We start from the raw sequence: 16,912 nt of genomic DNA on the forward strand, positions 1-16,912 counted from the left end.
GACGACCTGCGAGCGAAGTTGAGCACTTTACGGTAGCACAGTTTAACGAGTCCCAATACCGCACACCCTCGGTCCCTACGCAGACTGATCAAAGTGGTCACCCACCCGCACACTGACCGTAGCCAGTGATGCTTGACTTCGGTGATCTACTGGGAACCGTGTCTTAACGATCAGTCCACTGCGGGACACAACAATCATAAGATATTAATGTTATTATGTAATTCTGGTGAGTTTGAAGTGAAAATTTGTTTTAGATATTTAGAGATATATTGTTAAAAAAGGTGACATGGTTGCTAGATTCTGAATAACTCGCTTTTTTGGCAGTCTTGATTTGGCCTCTTTCCATTTGTTCATTACTGTTTGATCGCGTTGCAAGCTGTGCACCATCTTATGTTAGTGTTAGTATATTGTCCGTTGAGCAAGATTAATTTATACATTATAATTCAGGTTTAAATTTGAACGTTGGCATATATTATTGACACGTTGTGAACCAAATGACTTTGAAATACACCGGGAACAGTAACCCGGAAGTATAAGCGGTATACACTTTTCAGCGCTCCCTAGTGGAGAAAACACCATCCTGAAAATCAGTGTACATTTTAAAACGTGCCTTTTGACATCATCAGATGGAAACTGTAATTTTCACTGTTGCATTATTATGTTTACATCTAGCTTGCTGGTTACAGTATTGTTAGCTATTTCTTGCAAGTCTTTAATTTAAACTCTTTTTTTATCCACTCAAGCATAGTAGCTGACTGAGATAAATTTAAAAGTAGCATCTTAGAAATATTTCTGTTTTCAACCATTCTATTTAAGATGGCCAATCCTAAATATGCTGATTTACCTGGCATTGTAAGCTGTTTGTCAATTTTTTTCAAATTTCACTAAATTAATTAATTTTTGGGAAGAAAGTAATCTCTAATTTTAAAAAATACATTTATTATGATTTTAAAGTTTTGCAGAATGTGGGTTGAACGGAATGAAGAATATTTGCTTTTCAGCCTATATTTTTGCAGTGAAATATCAAAGTTTTTTATTATATTAATTACATAAAACTAAAATTCTAATATTGAACTATATCCGATTAAGTAGGTTAAAAGGTAGAAGTTATTTCAATTACCAAAAGTGAGTTGTAATATATTTTAGGACATCATATAGTAATTGTATTACTGTACGAAATTATAAAAACACATTTTTGACAAAAATGTTTTATTAACTTCTTTTAAGTATTACATAACTATATTGCATGAGTTGAATGAGGTAAATATGTTTCAATAACTACTATTTTAGACCAAAAATCTCTCCAAACCTATTTGAATCCTGTTCCTATGCATTTTAAATTGCTCAAAAATAAATATTTTTTGAAGATTTATTTTCTGTAAATTTCCAGTGAAACAGTTCTGTTCTAAATAGTATATTTTGATGCGGAATAATTTCATTCATATACTGAATTTACAGATTTTATTTCTCATTATAGTTTATTTTTAAGAACATTAATTATAATCCTGTAATGTTCAAAAAGATTATTATTGTTTTGACTATTTAAAATTTTTATACTTATTTGATATCTCTTTAACACACTTCAATAAAAAGGATAATATTGTCCCATAAAAATCATTTGACAAATACTACCCTACTAATCAGGGTTGGCAAAGACAGAATGGATTAATCCATGGTTTAAACCATAGATTCTCAACCCTTTTAACGTTGCCGCCCCCTTAAGGAGCAAAAATCATTTCACAGCCCCCCCTCCTTTATGAAAATCCAGTTAAAGAAATAAGGTGTACGTTGACTTGATGCTTTTTATCCCGACAGGTAATCGCAGTCTATTTTTCATAATCAAATAAATACGGTAACGGCAATAAAAAAATACATTAAAAAATTATGCTTAAAAATAGCCCTTTATTCTTAATTAGATAATTTAAAAAACACTCAAAAGTAATTTTTTACATTAAAAAGTAGCATCAACAAAACAATCAAGTAGTATTTATTCTAACAGACCTTTACTTTTTATGAAAAATTTTTTTCTCTGTGAAACTTTTTTCTGTTTGACCTAGTCAAAAATGTTCTCATAATAAAAATAACTTTCAGTGCTTAGCACCAATGTTACCAGCAGCTAGTACTGTTAAATGAATGTTTTTATTAAAATCAAGTTGAAATTTGACTATGGGCAATGACTTTTAAGGATTTTTGAATTTGGATACAATTTTTTAGCCCAAAATTAGGAATAGCAAAATTATTTTTGAATATATGAGGAAAAATATATGGAAATTTACGAGTCATAATATGATTAATAAGTATATGTTTTTTATTTGTAGTGACAATTTTTAAAAATATTTTTTTACTTTACCATATTATTGTGTTGATTTTTAATATAATTGTTAATTTTCACAAATGATGTCTAAATTTCACAAAATAGGTACCTAAAAAAAAAAAAAAAAAACAGGAGACAGTCCCCTGAAATTGCCATGAATCAAAAAGTGTTAACTCATATATCCCCATAGCTATAAAGATCTACCTCATAGCTGAATGATTATTTATCCTATAATAGGGTAGGTAATTTAGGAATATTTTCCCATAGTGAAAAGAAATTTGCTAACCATGTTAAGAGATACTTTAATTTTGTCTTGTGGTAAAATGATTTTTAAGGTGTTTTTTATCTTTAAAAGACCCACAAATTATAATTTTTAAAAAAAATAGTTTCTTAACAAACACTGCACGTACCGTAACTGATGAAAAGACCTGTTATTTTATTGTATTGTTAAGTGTTAAAAAATGAGTAGGTAGTTTGAGAATATGTTCAAAATTTCCATTCGTATATGGCAGTGTTTTCACTTCAGCGCGAGAATGCGAGAATCTCGCATATATTTTTCTTTTCTCGCATTAAAAAATTATTACCACGAGAAATTCGCGCATTCTATAAATCAATTTCAAAATTCGCGAATTTCTCAGATTTTGGCAAAAGTTTCAAATTATGTCATTTAGAATGAAATCCGTTTCACTTTTTTTCCTGGATCTTTCATTATTTTCAACATCTCCCCCATTATCTAGCTTCCTTATTTACCAGTATTGTTCTGAACCTTTTCGAACAACAGAACAAAACCACGGAACCCCTTTCAGAACACATTTCTCTGCAACCTCTTGTTTACCGTAGGTAAGGTTTCTTCATGTAAGACGTTCAAATGTTTTATGCACTTATGTAAGATGGACAAATACCTTGTAAAGGCAAAATCTTCTATGATGATGCACCAAAAGTATTCAATGCTTTAAAAAATAGAAGACGTTAAAAATGTATTATAATTAAAGAACTGGTTTTTTTTCATGAGTTTTTGTGTTTTTTTAGAAATCTTGCTTAACTTTTTGAAATTTCACCCTGTTTTTGAGAAAGGGTGAGAAATTCTCACACATTTTTTTTCTGTGATGAAAACACTGTATGGGGATGTTTGAACCTTTTAAACTCCTCTCTTACTTATCTCCCTGCTATTAAAGCTAGGTGACAATTTTTAACTAATTAAAAAGGTTTCTTTTTTTGAAAAGCAGTTTCTTTTTACTTGGGTTGAAAGAGACCCATTTCTTCTGGAAAACTCAATGTGGAAAAATTCCTGCTCTGCTAGTTAACTATGTAAATTGTTCTAACATTTCTCACAATGTCATTTTTTTGAACCGAATTTCATCCTCCAAAACTTCACTATTACTGCGCGTCTTGCTCTATTTAAATATCCAGCATCTCTATAAAAATATTATTTTCTTTTAATCTGTACTGCATTTCTTTACCTGCATTTTTTTAGTTCTATATTCAACAAAAATTATTTCATAAAATTGCATCGACTGTTTAAATAAATAATACATTTGAAATCATTGGTGATCTTCTGGTCCAAAAAGACCAGGTTTGCCACTTCACAGGGAATTTCACCTAAAATAACAGAGAATTTTGAGTTTTTCTGGGAAAATACAGGGAATTTTGTTTCTTATTTTAGTCTTTTAAAAAATGGTGACCACTCAAAGTGCAATCTATGGGATGATATTTCAACTATATTAAACTAGTTCATTTACTATAGCATTATTTGTTTCAAGTGTGTTCCTTTTCAGCAATTATAATAGCCCAATGCAGCTCATGCACAAGCTCAGTGTTTCTTTTTGATTGATTGTTTGGTGCTTCTCCTTTGGATCCATTCAATCAATCATTCTTAGTGTATTGTGTTTAATATGTAGAGGGAAAAGAAATAATTCTAGATTGAAAGCACTCTTGAAACAGCCATTAATCAACCTCATTAGCAAAAATATGCTTTTTGTGAACTAATTTGAAATTGTTTACAAAAATATTTAATATCGAATTTCAAGTGTCTTTGGTGAACCAGTTCATAACTGTAACTATTTTAAAAATATAATTTTGAACGCTCTTTCAGATATAAAGTATTTCTTTATAATTTTTATAAACTTCACTTAGATGTAACTTAAGATCCATGATCTGTGTCTTGTTACTATCCTTTAAGGGGTGATTGTATTCCGGTTTTTTCGTATAATCCCTCCAGATCTAAAAATTAGGTGCAAGGCATGTGATTTTTTCCCAGAATCTCGAGACCATCGATTTGCGGATTTCCACGCATCAGAACTCATAACCCGACAAAATTTTCACCCCAATTTAAAATTTAGAGTAAGAATTAAGTTAAAATGATGTAAATTTCGAAACCTTCTTCGAATAGCTTTAACGAGACGTGACTCTTCTGCAATTATAATATTTGGTTTGTCTGATTTTCGTGGTTTTTAATGTTCGAAACGATGCCGGAATCCGCAATTCGTATTCGTGGCACAGATTTTCGTATTTACCTAATTTAAAAATCGTTCGTCGCTATTCATATTCGAGCAAGTTTAAAATCCAACATCACTATTCCTATTCTCTGGATCTAAAGAATCATGCACATCGCGATTCTTATTTATGCAATTCAAAAATCCAGTTATGCAATTTGTATTTTTGCATTCCAGTTAAAATCCAATATCGTGATTTATATTCGTGCGATTTTTTAATCCAATATCGCGATTCTTGTAGGAATTAAGTTTTTTCTTTAATGAGTTACTATGAAAGTGTGATATTCTTTATTGATAAGTCGTTTAATTATAGAAAAAAGTTACATTAACTATGAATGGCATATAAATTGATATCTTATCAAGTTTTGATTCATAAAATTCTCAGGGATTTTCAGTTTGTGTCTCAATCACCCCTGCCTTTTGAAAAGTGTTGACTTAAATTTTATCACTTAAAAATACAAAATTTTATCTTTATTTTTTTTTTCTAATCTTGAAAGTTGTTATTCAAACCATGTTTGTTTTTTAACAGAATGTACAAAAATGTTTTTTCTGACTTTTTATTAGGCTCATGATCAACCAGATGTTTACGAAACAACAGATTTACCGGAAGCAGAACAAGGAACGTTCTCCATTTCGGATGTCATTGTGGTAAATGATCCTTCTTTTATTCATTAAAAGATCTCATTTTACAGCTCATTTGTTGTGCACCTTACGTTCTATCAATTATTTTTTTCTCTTCAACCAATTTAAGCAATTTTTTTTTGGTCCTGCTTTTGTCATATGCTGAAAATGGAATAAAATATTGCAACCCCGTAAAATTTAAAGTTCACTTGTATTCCATTCATTTTATAACGCAAAACATGCGTTTTATAAGTAATTGCAGATCTATAACAAATGTTACAACTGTTTTTTTTTTATGCATCTGGACTCAATGCCAAACACAGAATCAAATATTGCAACCCCATGAAGTTCACTTGTATTGCAGTCAATTTGAAACAGCAAAGTTGTAGGGCAGGGATGGCGAACCAATGGCACGCGTGCCATTTATGGCACCCGACACAATATTTCGGGCACGCCACCGATCACATTTGTTATTACACAAATGGTATTACACTATGAAGCATTTGTAACAAATTAAAATTCACAAAACACACACAAAATAATTAACAATTATTAATAAAAAAAAGTAACAATTAATGCTTAAAAAAACAATTAATAACCATCAAAAACAAGCTAACAATAAATAACTTGCAAAAAAAAATTAACAGTCCTTCTTAAACTAACATCTTACTACTTAATATAAGTTATTTGTCATCTAATCTGCAACAACAGAAGTCACACTGATGTTACTTTAAGTTGAATTACGCGGATAACTGAGACAGTGCAATTTTTTTCTTCTCAATATAAATAAAGAGTTTAGAGTTGATAATATTTAGTATTAATATTTTCCCAATAATCACGAAGTCAAAATTATTTGACGGCACGTCTATGACCTCATCAAACAATTTTTTAGAAAAAATAGCACGTTGGTGCTTAAAGGTTCGCCACCCCTGTTGTAGGGTATAACAGGCAGATATAGAACCAGGCTGTGGCACTAAAAGCAAAACTCAACTATTAAAAAAAAAGAATTGTCTATTGCACAGGCAGATTGCATATTGATATAATACCAAGCTATTATTTTACAATACTAAACATGTTTTAGTATATATCTTATGGTGCGTAGCGTTTTTTAAAAAGTGCTTTAAGGTACCTATTTTCGTTTTTTGAAAGTTTTTTCATTTGGTGTTTTAAAAAAGTGGTGCTTAGTTTCCCCTTTTCGATAATGACATTACTGTGCCGATTTTTTTGCTGCGTATTATGCAGAAATGACGTTTTCACATTGTTCTATTCAACATTTTCACAATTCATTCAACCACAATCTATTTCGGCTTACCTTTGTTTCGTAACGTGCGATAGCGAAAATCGTGTTACATGTTTGACGAGATACTAGCGAGTCCGCATATGCTTTTGTGAGATTATTGCACTCTCATGTGCAACTCTGCTGCATTTTGCAAGATATTCTCAATTTCAAGCTTCGTTCTCCACCTTGTGAAATCGAAACGAAAAATCTCTCTATTGTTTTTTAATGACTAATAAAATGAAGAAAAGAGTACTATGTAAAAAATCTAGTTATTTTATCATGATCATGTGAAGTCTTTCAAAGTTATTTTGCATTTTGTTAATGTATGTAGCGCTTAAAAAGTACTTAAAAGGTGCTTATTTTTTTGTTGAAAGATTTGGCTATGCACTCTGTTAATTTGTGCTAAAATAGCTCATTTAAGTAATATTTCAATTATTACATTTTTGAGCACTAAGTTTTATGCTATTATTTTTTCTGTGTATGTAAAAGTTTCAGGACAAGATGACAAAGTTTGTGGTAATCCAGGCACTAATTTTTGTCTTTTACAATCGAAAGACATTTCAGAAAGGAAGTTTTTCATATGATTAATACGAAATGGCTTGAAGTCTTCCATGTTGAAGGCCATGTATTAATCCCAGAGAAACAGCCTGTGATTTACCCACGTATCAAAAATTCTGTTATTTGTCACAACATAATTTGTTGACTGGTAAGGAAATCCACAAAATTTACCAAACCATTTTTATGTAATATTATTGAAAAATTTTAAATTTGTCACTCAATTTGTTAAAAGAAAATTGAATTTATTTATTATTTTATAATTTTCAGAGATGAAAAAATTACTTGTATAAGGGTGTGATTTTTTGAAAATATTGTTATGCTATGCTGTGATTACAAAAACTCTGAGGCTTTTTTTATTTTCTGACTATTTTGAAGTAGATTTCAACTGTAAAAGTATTTGTTGAGGAAAAATAAATATTTTTGTGTATTTTCTGAATGATTAGGATCAGTGTGACAGTGTACAAATACTGAACATCTCTCCAAGTGATGCTCATTCAAAATTTAAAGGAAAGACACTTGATGCGGGAAATGTTGGTAAGTTTTCATTTTAATAAGTTTTTTTTTTTTAAATTTATGAGGAAGATTTCATTGAAATCTTTTTTTAAAGTTTTTAACACAAAATATTTTACTACTATAATCGTCGTCGGACAGCCGTCCCAATTTTGGGATTTTTTACTAATGACGTTTGACTTGGTGTCCATGTCATTTTGAACCCAATCCAGAAGACAGGGGAACTCCTGGATCGAGTATCAGGAGAAATGTGCCTTCGTGGAGGGCTTTTTGGTGGAACTAACTCACATTTTCTTTACATGGTGAGGAAAACCACGAGCTCCTCTCACGGTTAGCCTGATGGCAAAGGGATTCTAACTCGTGATCTGCCTACCACGGAGGCTATTTTACGTCAGCAGTGTGGTCGGTGCAAGCCGGGTGGGGAATTCGCATCAACCAGTCATCGCTGGGATTCGAACACCGTTTGCCAACATTGGAAGATGAACGCTCTATCCCCTGAGGTTCAACATAAGATATTAAAATTTCTTTTAAAAATACATGTTCTTCAACAATACTTTATGAATGTTAAAAGAGAGTTTATCAGAAGTCTCTAAGTGCAATTTTTCACATGTTTTCTATCATAATACTTGAATCTTCCACAAATTGTACAAAAGTATCTTATCCATTCTAACTGATGTGTTGTTTTGGAATTTTGAGGAATCATAATAATAATAATAAAAAAAGAAACATCCTCTAATGAAATTTTATGAGGTAGAAGAGGAAGATTACAAGAGTTGATCTCTTTGTACAGTTTATTTAAAATGATTTGGAATTTAACAGTCACAGTAAACTTGGAGTCATATGCAGGTGAGCGACCCCTTGGCCTAGGGAAGGAACTATTTTAAAAAGAGGACTTCGATGTGATAAATGAAGGTTTAATAAATAATCTTAATTAAGTTTTTATATAAGTTTTAAATAGTTTTGGTTTGTGTATAATCAAATGGAAATACATTGCATTTTCTCATTAAAATTGAAAATTGTGTAATAGTAAACTGATGGGAGCAAAATGTTCTAAAAATTCTTAATATAAAATAATGCATCACCAAATCCATTTTCTAATTACCTTTGAAATTAGTTAAATAATGTAATTATTGAACAAGTTAAAGAGTTTTTATTTTTAAATCTTGTTTAAGCCATTGTGCTTGTTCCAATCAAAAGCATAAATGGAAATGAAGCACTTGTCTACATTTTGTACTTTACTTTTCGATTTACACTACCGGTCAAAAGTTTGCGAAAATTTTTAAATCTACGAAAAAATGGTCTAAATTCAAATGTTCATAGAAATGCTAAAAATCAGTCAAATTGCATGAAAATTTGATATGTTCTAAAGTGAATCCTCTACATTTAGTTACATATGATCAAATTGCAATACTTTGTTTTTTGCGATCTGAATCCAGCTTTTCATCATGGGTTGTTTCCATGGTGAAAAAGGTTGCTAAGTTCGAACACTTGCCAAACTTACAAAAAAAATTTTTTTGTACTTTCTGTTAATGGAAAATAGTTATTTGAACCGTTTTGTGTAAGCCCTCAAAATTTCAAATCGTTTCGATTTGTTTTGACGAAGCTATAGAATTTTGAAAAACATGTGTACTTTTCTCGATTTTTGAGCATTCCACATATGCAGACTTTTGGTCTATATCTCTTCTACCAAAGAGCTTTTTAATTTTAATGTTTTCTATATTTTCAAATAATTAATATTTATTATAAAACAAATACTCTTATTCATTATTGTAACTATTATTGTTTATATTTATTGTTTATATTTATTGCTTATATGTATTAGTTTTGTTGTGATATTTTTACTTTACATTAAATTAAAATAAAAAGTTATAACAATAATTACATAAATAATTCTAAAAAAATATCAATAGTATAAAAAATTTGCATTTTTACTAAACTATTTTATTTACACCAGGTCAAATATTTAACATATTCTTATTCGTATTTTGTAATTAAATAAATTAACATTTAAATCTTAGATTCCTCGAACCATCCACCTTTTGCTTTTATTATAGCCTTACATATGCGTGGCATTCGATCTAACAAACCATTAATCACTTCAAGTGATATAGAGTTCCATTCCTGTTGTAAAATGTGCCATAACTGATTTCGATTCGAAATATCAGAGCATCGTTTGCAAGAACAAACAAATTTTCGATGAAATGTGACATTTATGAGATATTGTTTTAATTATATTCATAATAAATTCTTTGTAATTACAATAATGAATAAGAATATTTGTTTTATAATCAATATTAATTAGTTGAAAATATAGAAAACATTAAAATTAAAAGGTTCTTTGGTAGAAGATGTATAGACCAAAAGACCTCATATGTGGAATGCTCAAAAATCGAGAAAAGTACACATGCTTTTCAAAAATCTATAACTTCGTCAAAAAAAATTCAAATCGATCTGAAATTTTTAGGGCTTACATAGAACGGATGAAAAAACTATTTTCTATTAACAGAAAGTATAAAAATTTTTTTTTGCAAGTTTGGCAAGTGTTCAAACTTAACAACTTTTTTCACCATAGAAACAACCCATGATGAAAAGCTGGATTCAGTTCGCAAAAAATAAAGTATTGCAATTTGATTATATGTAACTAAATGTAGAGGGTTCACTTTAGAGCATATCAAATTTTCACGCAGTTTGAATGATTTTTCGCAGTTCTATGAAAATTTAAATTCAGACCATTTTTTCGTAGATTTCAAAATTTTTGCAAACTTTTGACCGTTAGTGTATGTTTAGAATAGTGTATGTTTAGAATGTTTTCCTTTTGTCAATTGTAGAAAAATCTGTATTGTACATATTATTTTTTCATTGTTGTATTATTTCCGAAATGCAATTTTCGTATTAAAAAACAATTCTAACGGGAAATATTTTCAGAATTGATTTACAATATTTTCATTTTATTTAATACTGCATTATGTTAATAAGCAAGTTTCAGACCTCAATGTGGGTTTAAAAAAAAAAATTATACTGCATAAATATAGCACACCATATTTACAAAGGACAAAGAGCAAATTATAAGAAGTATAATTTGGTCTTCTTTAGTGCATATTTTATTGCAAAATAATAATAAAATATACCATTTTTAATTCTAGGGTTACCTTATACTGAAAAAAAAAAGTTTCAACAGTTTATCCAATAGAATTCTATTAATGGTGTAATTAGCAACTTACTGTTGTTTTAAATAAATAATCTGTATCAATTAGTTAATATTCCTTCATACCAATATTTATTTAAAATATCCAATCTGGGTTGGAATAAAGTGGCTATCAAAAGAACATGCCTCTTTTGGTCAGTTGATTCTCAACGCCTTAGTTCCTGGAAATGCTCATAAAAACGTTTTTTAACATCTGTTTATTTTTTAAATAAATGTTTGACAAGTTGTATGAATTTCCTATATAGAATTTTTAAAAATGGGCTAAATTTTTAAACTCAATATATCAATCTGTTTAAATGAAAGGTTCTTCATTATCACCTGATCTAATAGTCTTTAATGATTTTTTACTGACAGTTTGTTTCAACATCTTTGACGAAATTTCCCAAAGAGTTTGATTTTGTTTGAAGTATGAAATGGTGATTTCATCTTAATTGCACTTTTCCCTCAATGACAATGAAGTGAAAAAGGATAGTAAATAAACCCCTAGAAATAATTAAATAAATAATCGCAAGGAAGATATTGCTTGATTAAAACCTTCAAAAATATGTTAATTGAAGTTTCAAGCTCTCAAAGACCCATTTTCAAGGCTCACATTAAAGGGCATGTGTGTAGTATATATTTAAGGGATTTAAAAAAAAAAAAAAAAATGGAAAGTCAATAGATTAAAATTCAATGATTTTTTTTAAAACTCTGGAAAGACTGAAACTTAGTAGTATATACACCTATATTGCCCGAAAGCTGACAAAATGACTGGATTGCGAAAGAATAACTAAGAAATTTGTTTAAAATTTGTTTTTTAATATTTTTTATATTATTTACAGTTATATAACAAGTTATTAGTAAATATTAACAATAAGAACAATTTATATTTTGTTCAAAATGTCACAAAATTCTAAGAAATTGTGTCATTATATTCGTCATTGTTTTTCTAATTGAAATTAAAAAGCAGTCAAAATGACTTCCTTGGGCAATCTAGTGTTAAAAATGATAATTATATTTTATAAAACTTAAATAAATTGTATTGAGTTAAATAATGATAATGAATACTGAAGTATATAATTTTTATTAGGGACAAGCAAAGGGGTGAAGAATCTCTTTAAATGTTGAATCCTTATTTTGCATGTTAAGTGGAGTAATACAAAAGCATATTCAAAGTATTCATTCCTTTTTTTCATTATTATTTTAGCATATTTAAGGAACAAAAGTGCATATTTTTGAATTTTTTATCGAACACATTAGCATTTCAAAGAAATAGTTAAATACTTTGGAATGGTTTAATTAATTTCAGTGAAGGGCTTCAAATATTATTTGACATTTTGTTTTAAAAAACACACACAAAAAAAAAATAATAATAAAATGGTTTATTGAATATCGAGTAGAATATATATAATAATGAAATACAATTGAATTAATGCATTTTTGACAACAAAAAAAAGTATAGAAATTATTAAAGTGTTATACAACAAGACATTAATATGAAAAGGGGAGAATCAACTAAAATTTGAACATTGTATTAGTCATATTATTTTTGATTCATGACATTTAAATAAATGCTTTGAGAAGAGGCTAATTATTTCCTAAATGAATTTGGTAACTGATTTAAATTTTCCTTTAATAGATTTCACTGATGGAATTGGTCACAGAAAAAAAACTGGCTATGATGTTAGATCTGGAGATTGGGAAATGGTACAAACCCCTTTTAATTTATTATTTGTTAGTCTAAATTATTTATGATATAACTATTAATTATTTGTCACTAAAATGAATACATTAAATAGTTGTTAAAATTCAAATGAATTGCTCCAAAATAGACATTTCTTCTCCGCCCTTTCAGAGTGAAATTCTTTCCTCTGTTCTGAATGAAGCCGATATTACGAACCTCTTTATAGAAGATCTGAATGCTCTAAACTCTTTTTAAAATTCTTATAAAAGACGTTTTGATATAAAATTAAAACTATCTTGCAAAAACCCTTTGTGGGTCATCAAGTAGGATAGGATTGTTGTTAAAATTGGAATGTTCTGCGAAAATAATGTAAAATTTTTCATGTTTAAGCTTCATTGTTTTCAAGATACAATTAAAAATAAATATTTAAAGGGTTTTGATGTTAATTTTCATTTTTTGTAAATCATATATCTAGAATTTAAAATTTTATTTGGTGATTACTTATATAATAAAAATTCTATTATAATTTTTACTCATTAAGTTTGAATTTATTTCAACTTTTTGAATAATACTATATAAGGTCATAAAAAATGATCCAAAACAGGCATATATATATATGGGTGATTCTCACGAAATATGACAATTCACTGTCCCTTGCTCCAAGATCAAATACTATAATACTAAAAGAACTTTTTTTTTAAAAAAAAAAAATTAATAAATTGCATTGCTGTTAGCAGTTTAAAATGACTTTGCACTAGCATTGACTGTTTTGTATAGTTAAAAAATTTAATTGAACTTCAAAATGTCATTTTCCTGGCATGTCCCAAGCAGTGTTTCTAATAATAACTAGCTTCAAACTTCCCGTAAATTTTTCAATGTCTAATTTTTTTTATTTCAACCGTTGTAAGCATTTCTAGAATATACGCAAAGGGTATTATTTCCCAAAACTTCTTTTAAAATAATTTTTTCTGTCAATAATTTGTTTGTCGCAAGAATATCTGTCATTTTCCTGGCTACTTTTATTTAGTGGTTTATAATCAAAATAGATAGTCAGCAATCAATATCTAATGTTAATAGATTAATTAGATACCCTCCTATATGTTGCATGAATAAAGAACCAATTTTCTGGATCAAAATCTATTTCAAAAAATATTTCAAGATGAGTAGGTTTTTGTGTTGTCATTTTCCTGGCTTCTTGAAATCATTAATAACATAAACTATATAGATTTATCTTAGTTATTTTAAGAAATCCTGATGTTTTCTGCAGAATGTAAACGTTTTAGGCCAAAATATTAAATTAAAGTTATATGCTATAAAATGGCGAATTTGTCATTATCCTGGCTGTCATTTTCCTGGCTTATGAATTCCAGGACATTGAAGTGTTACCAAAATTTTTTTTAAACTGCTAATACTGTAATTAGGAAAAGCAAATATTGACCTAATACCAAGTTTATGTATGATTGTAATATGGTTGGATGTAATCAAAGTTATTTATTTATTTAATGAATGATTATTATACACAATTTTATTCTGTACATATCAGCTACAACAAAAAAAAATTTGATTCCTTCTACAGTGGATAAAAAGAATTAATTTAGGCAATTTATGGTCCATCTAACATAAAGACTTAAGTTGAGTTACTTACTATTAACTTAAAATGACTGTTTTTTAATCTTCTAAGCTAATATGTCATTTTCCAGGCATTCGAGATTTGGTGAATTTCTATTTTATTTTTTCTCTCGAGTAAAAGTCAATAAACTACACTAGTGTCTGTAAGATATTAATAAATGTTACTAAAGAAGTATACAAAAAAAATTTTAGATTATTTTGAATATTTTGAAGACTTTAAATTTGAAGAAATTTTTTGGTCCAAATTGTCATGTAAAAAGAATCACCCATATATATATATCAGGGTTTGAAAAAACCCGTGGAAATTTTTTTTTTTTTTTTTTTTTTTGAAAAATCCTGGCGGAAATTGGGTTTTTTAATTTAGTGCTCATAAACTTTAAGTTTTACTGTGTAAATATTTTTATTTATTAAAAAATGTTGTATAAGCTTAAAAATAGAAATAAATCCAAAAAGTTATTTTAATTTTGTTATATGTATTTTAAATTAAGTTTAAATAACGCATTATCACTAATCCATACTTGAATCTTCTTTATTGCTAAGTATATAATGTTTCACAATTTTTAGCTCAAGCGTTATGAAATATAAATGCAGTAATATAAACGAAACTTTTTGTTTTCACATACATTTATTTACTATATTTATTAAACATATATATTTACTTATGATAAAATTATAATCAGTAAATATTTATAATCAGTAAAAACTGAAATTCATCTGACTTTTGACTTCAATAAAAAACTGAAATAAATATTTAATGGTCTTTTATGTTTTTATAATAAGATTAATAGAAAGTGAAATTAAAATTATGTATAATTATAAAGAGTATCAGTTACTTGTACCATTTTTTTTCAAATAATTAACCCTAGGAAAATGATTTTATTTTTAGATAAATAATTTTTAAAAGCTTTCTTGTAAAAGTTTTAGCTCATTTTTTTTAAAGCCGGAAAATAAAACTGTTTAAATTTGTTAATGTATCACTTAGTAAAAAAAAAATGTTTCTTTTCAATTTTTTTAGGCATATGAATTAATAATAATAACCTGTTTATTAATGTATAAAGCATGCAACTATATTTGAAAATTGATCTTTTCAGTTCAATTTCTATTTGATTTAATTTCATTAAAATATTACTTTTTGAAAAAACCCACTTAAGTTTTCAATAGTACTTAAAAACTACAGATTTGTGTTTCTTTTACTTTACAAATACTTAAAACTTAATTATTTAAATCATGCAACTCTATTTGACAAATTTATGTTGCCCAGTAAATTATATAAAAATTAAATGTGCATCAATAAGTTTTAATAAAAAAAAATTTATTTTCGCCCACCCAATTAAATCCGGGCGGGTTCTTCATCATGTTTGAAATTAATCATTTTCAATGCTTTTTTTTTCTATAAAAATTTTTTTAAAGTTTCGTTTAGTTACCTACATCCATAATTTTTTTTTATTGTAAGAGCGATTTCGTTGCTTTTAAAGGCTACATTATGCTTCGATATTTTTAAGCCGACACTGTTTCCAGACTTTGATCTAAATTTCTATCCTCTTCACTCACAAATCCATAAAATGATTTTCTTTTTCTTTCTGAAATATAGGTTTAAATTTTTAAAATTAAAATTTTTGAAGAAAAACCATTATCTTACAAATACAGATCTGCGGTTATTCATTTAAAAATAATCTCAAAGAAACACAGAAAACAAGCCTAAAACAGCCCTTGGTTTTCATAAGACTTTTTATTATGTTTTCTTTGAAATGACACGTGTGTAAAAACTTTTTTTTCCAGGTGGGTGATAATTTGAAAGAGAAAGAAACCCCCCTTCAAACTTATAACAGACTTCAGTTTGAAATTAAGAAGCTTTTTGAAGATGTTAATGCTATGAAAGTAAGTAAAGTTTGGACGCTGCCAAAACTATTTTAAAATCTTCCATTAAATTAAAAAAAATTTTTACATTCACTTAGTTTTTTTTTTCTTAACTCATCTTAGTATGTAGTTTTTCTTTTTGTGTAAAAGTATTCTTGTAGTGTAATATAAGGTTGCACACAATCTGCAAACCTTGAATGTAATGTTTTTTTTTTGTCTTCCTTCTTGCATAAATTTCATAAGTTTAACTAATGCCAGTCCAGTTGTTCCCATGCATTTCAGATAATCAAGTAATCCGCTTACCCTGTGGCAACATTTTTTTGAGCTACCTGCGACAAAACTCTGTAGCTCTAATATATTTCTGCGAGATACTTTAAATAATAACAAACATATTTGTTACTAATTTAAAATAACAAAAACACTGTGTTTACAAAAAAAAAAAATCTTAATCAAACATGTAATAATTTTTTATTCTAATATTATGAGTGATATTCTCACATTTTGTAGAGGGGGAAGCATTAGTTATTTCCTTGTTTGCATTTTGTAAATAAGCATCACAATGAAAAAAGTATTTAAAAATCATGGATTCCGTAGTAGTAATTGCGAAAAAATTATTGACGACGAATTCACTTTGATCGGATTCCTCGAAAAAGGATTACTCAAATTCTTTTCGAGCTTGAGTTGCTGTAATAAATAATATCGTATAAAAAATATCAAATTTAAAAACTATGGAGAAATCAGTAGCAATAACAGTGAAAAAATCGATAGAATCATTGCATTAAAA

The 16,912-nt window shown here is 28.0% G+C and overlaps 1 protein-coding gene across 1 annotated transcript in view; it reads left to right on the forward strand.

The window, feature by feature from the left end:
* The first annotated feature begins 577 nt into the window (after positions 1 to 577).
* Positions 578 to 16,912, forward strand: part of DCTN2-p50 (dynactin subunit 2) — a 39,955-nt gene continuing 23,620 nt past the window's right edge. Inside the window, exons 1-5 of the mRNA XM_087152563.1 lie at positions 578 to 852; positions 5,371 to 5,454; positions 7,708 to 7,798; positions 12,598 to 12,665; positions 16,051 to 16,149. Of these exons, the coding sequence (XP_087008689.1) occupies positions 817 to 852; positions 5,371 to 5,454; positions 7,708 to 7,798; positions 12,598 to 12,665; positions 16,051 to 16,149 (378 nt within the window). The 5' untranslated portion in view covers positions 578 to 816. The remainder of the gene's footprint in view (positions 853 to 5,370; positions 5,455 to 7,707; positions 7,799 to 12,597; positions 12,666 to 16,050; positions 16,150 to 16,912) is intronic.

Source organism: Parasteatoda tepidariorum, chromosome 1, assembly GCF_982258835.1.
Source record: "Parasteatoda tepidariorum strain Cologne lab strain chromosome 1, Ptep-v5.0, whole genome shotgun sequence".
NCBI lineage: Eukaryota > Metazoa > Arthropoda > Arachnida > Araneae > Theridiidae > Parasteatoda > Parasteatoda tepidariorum.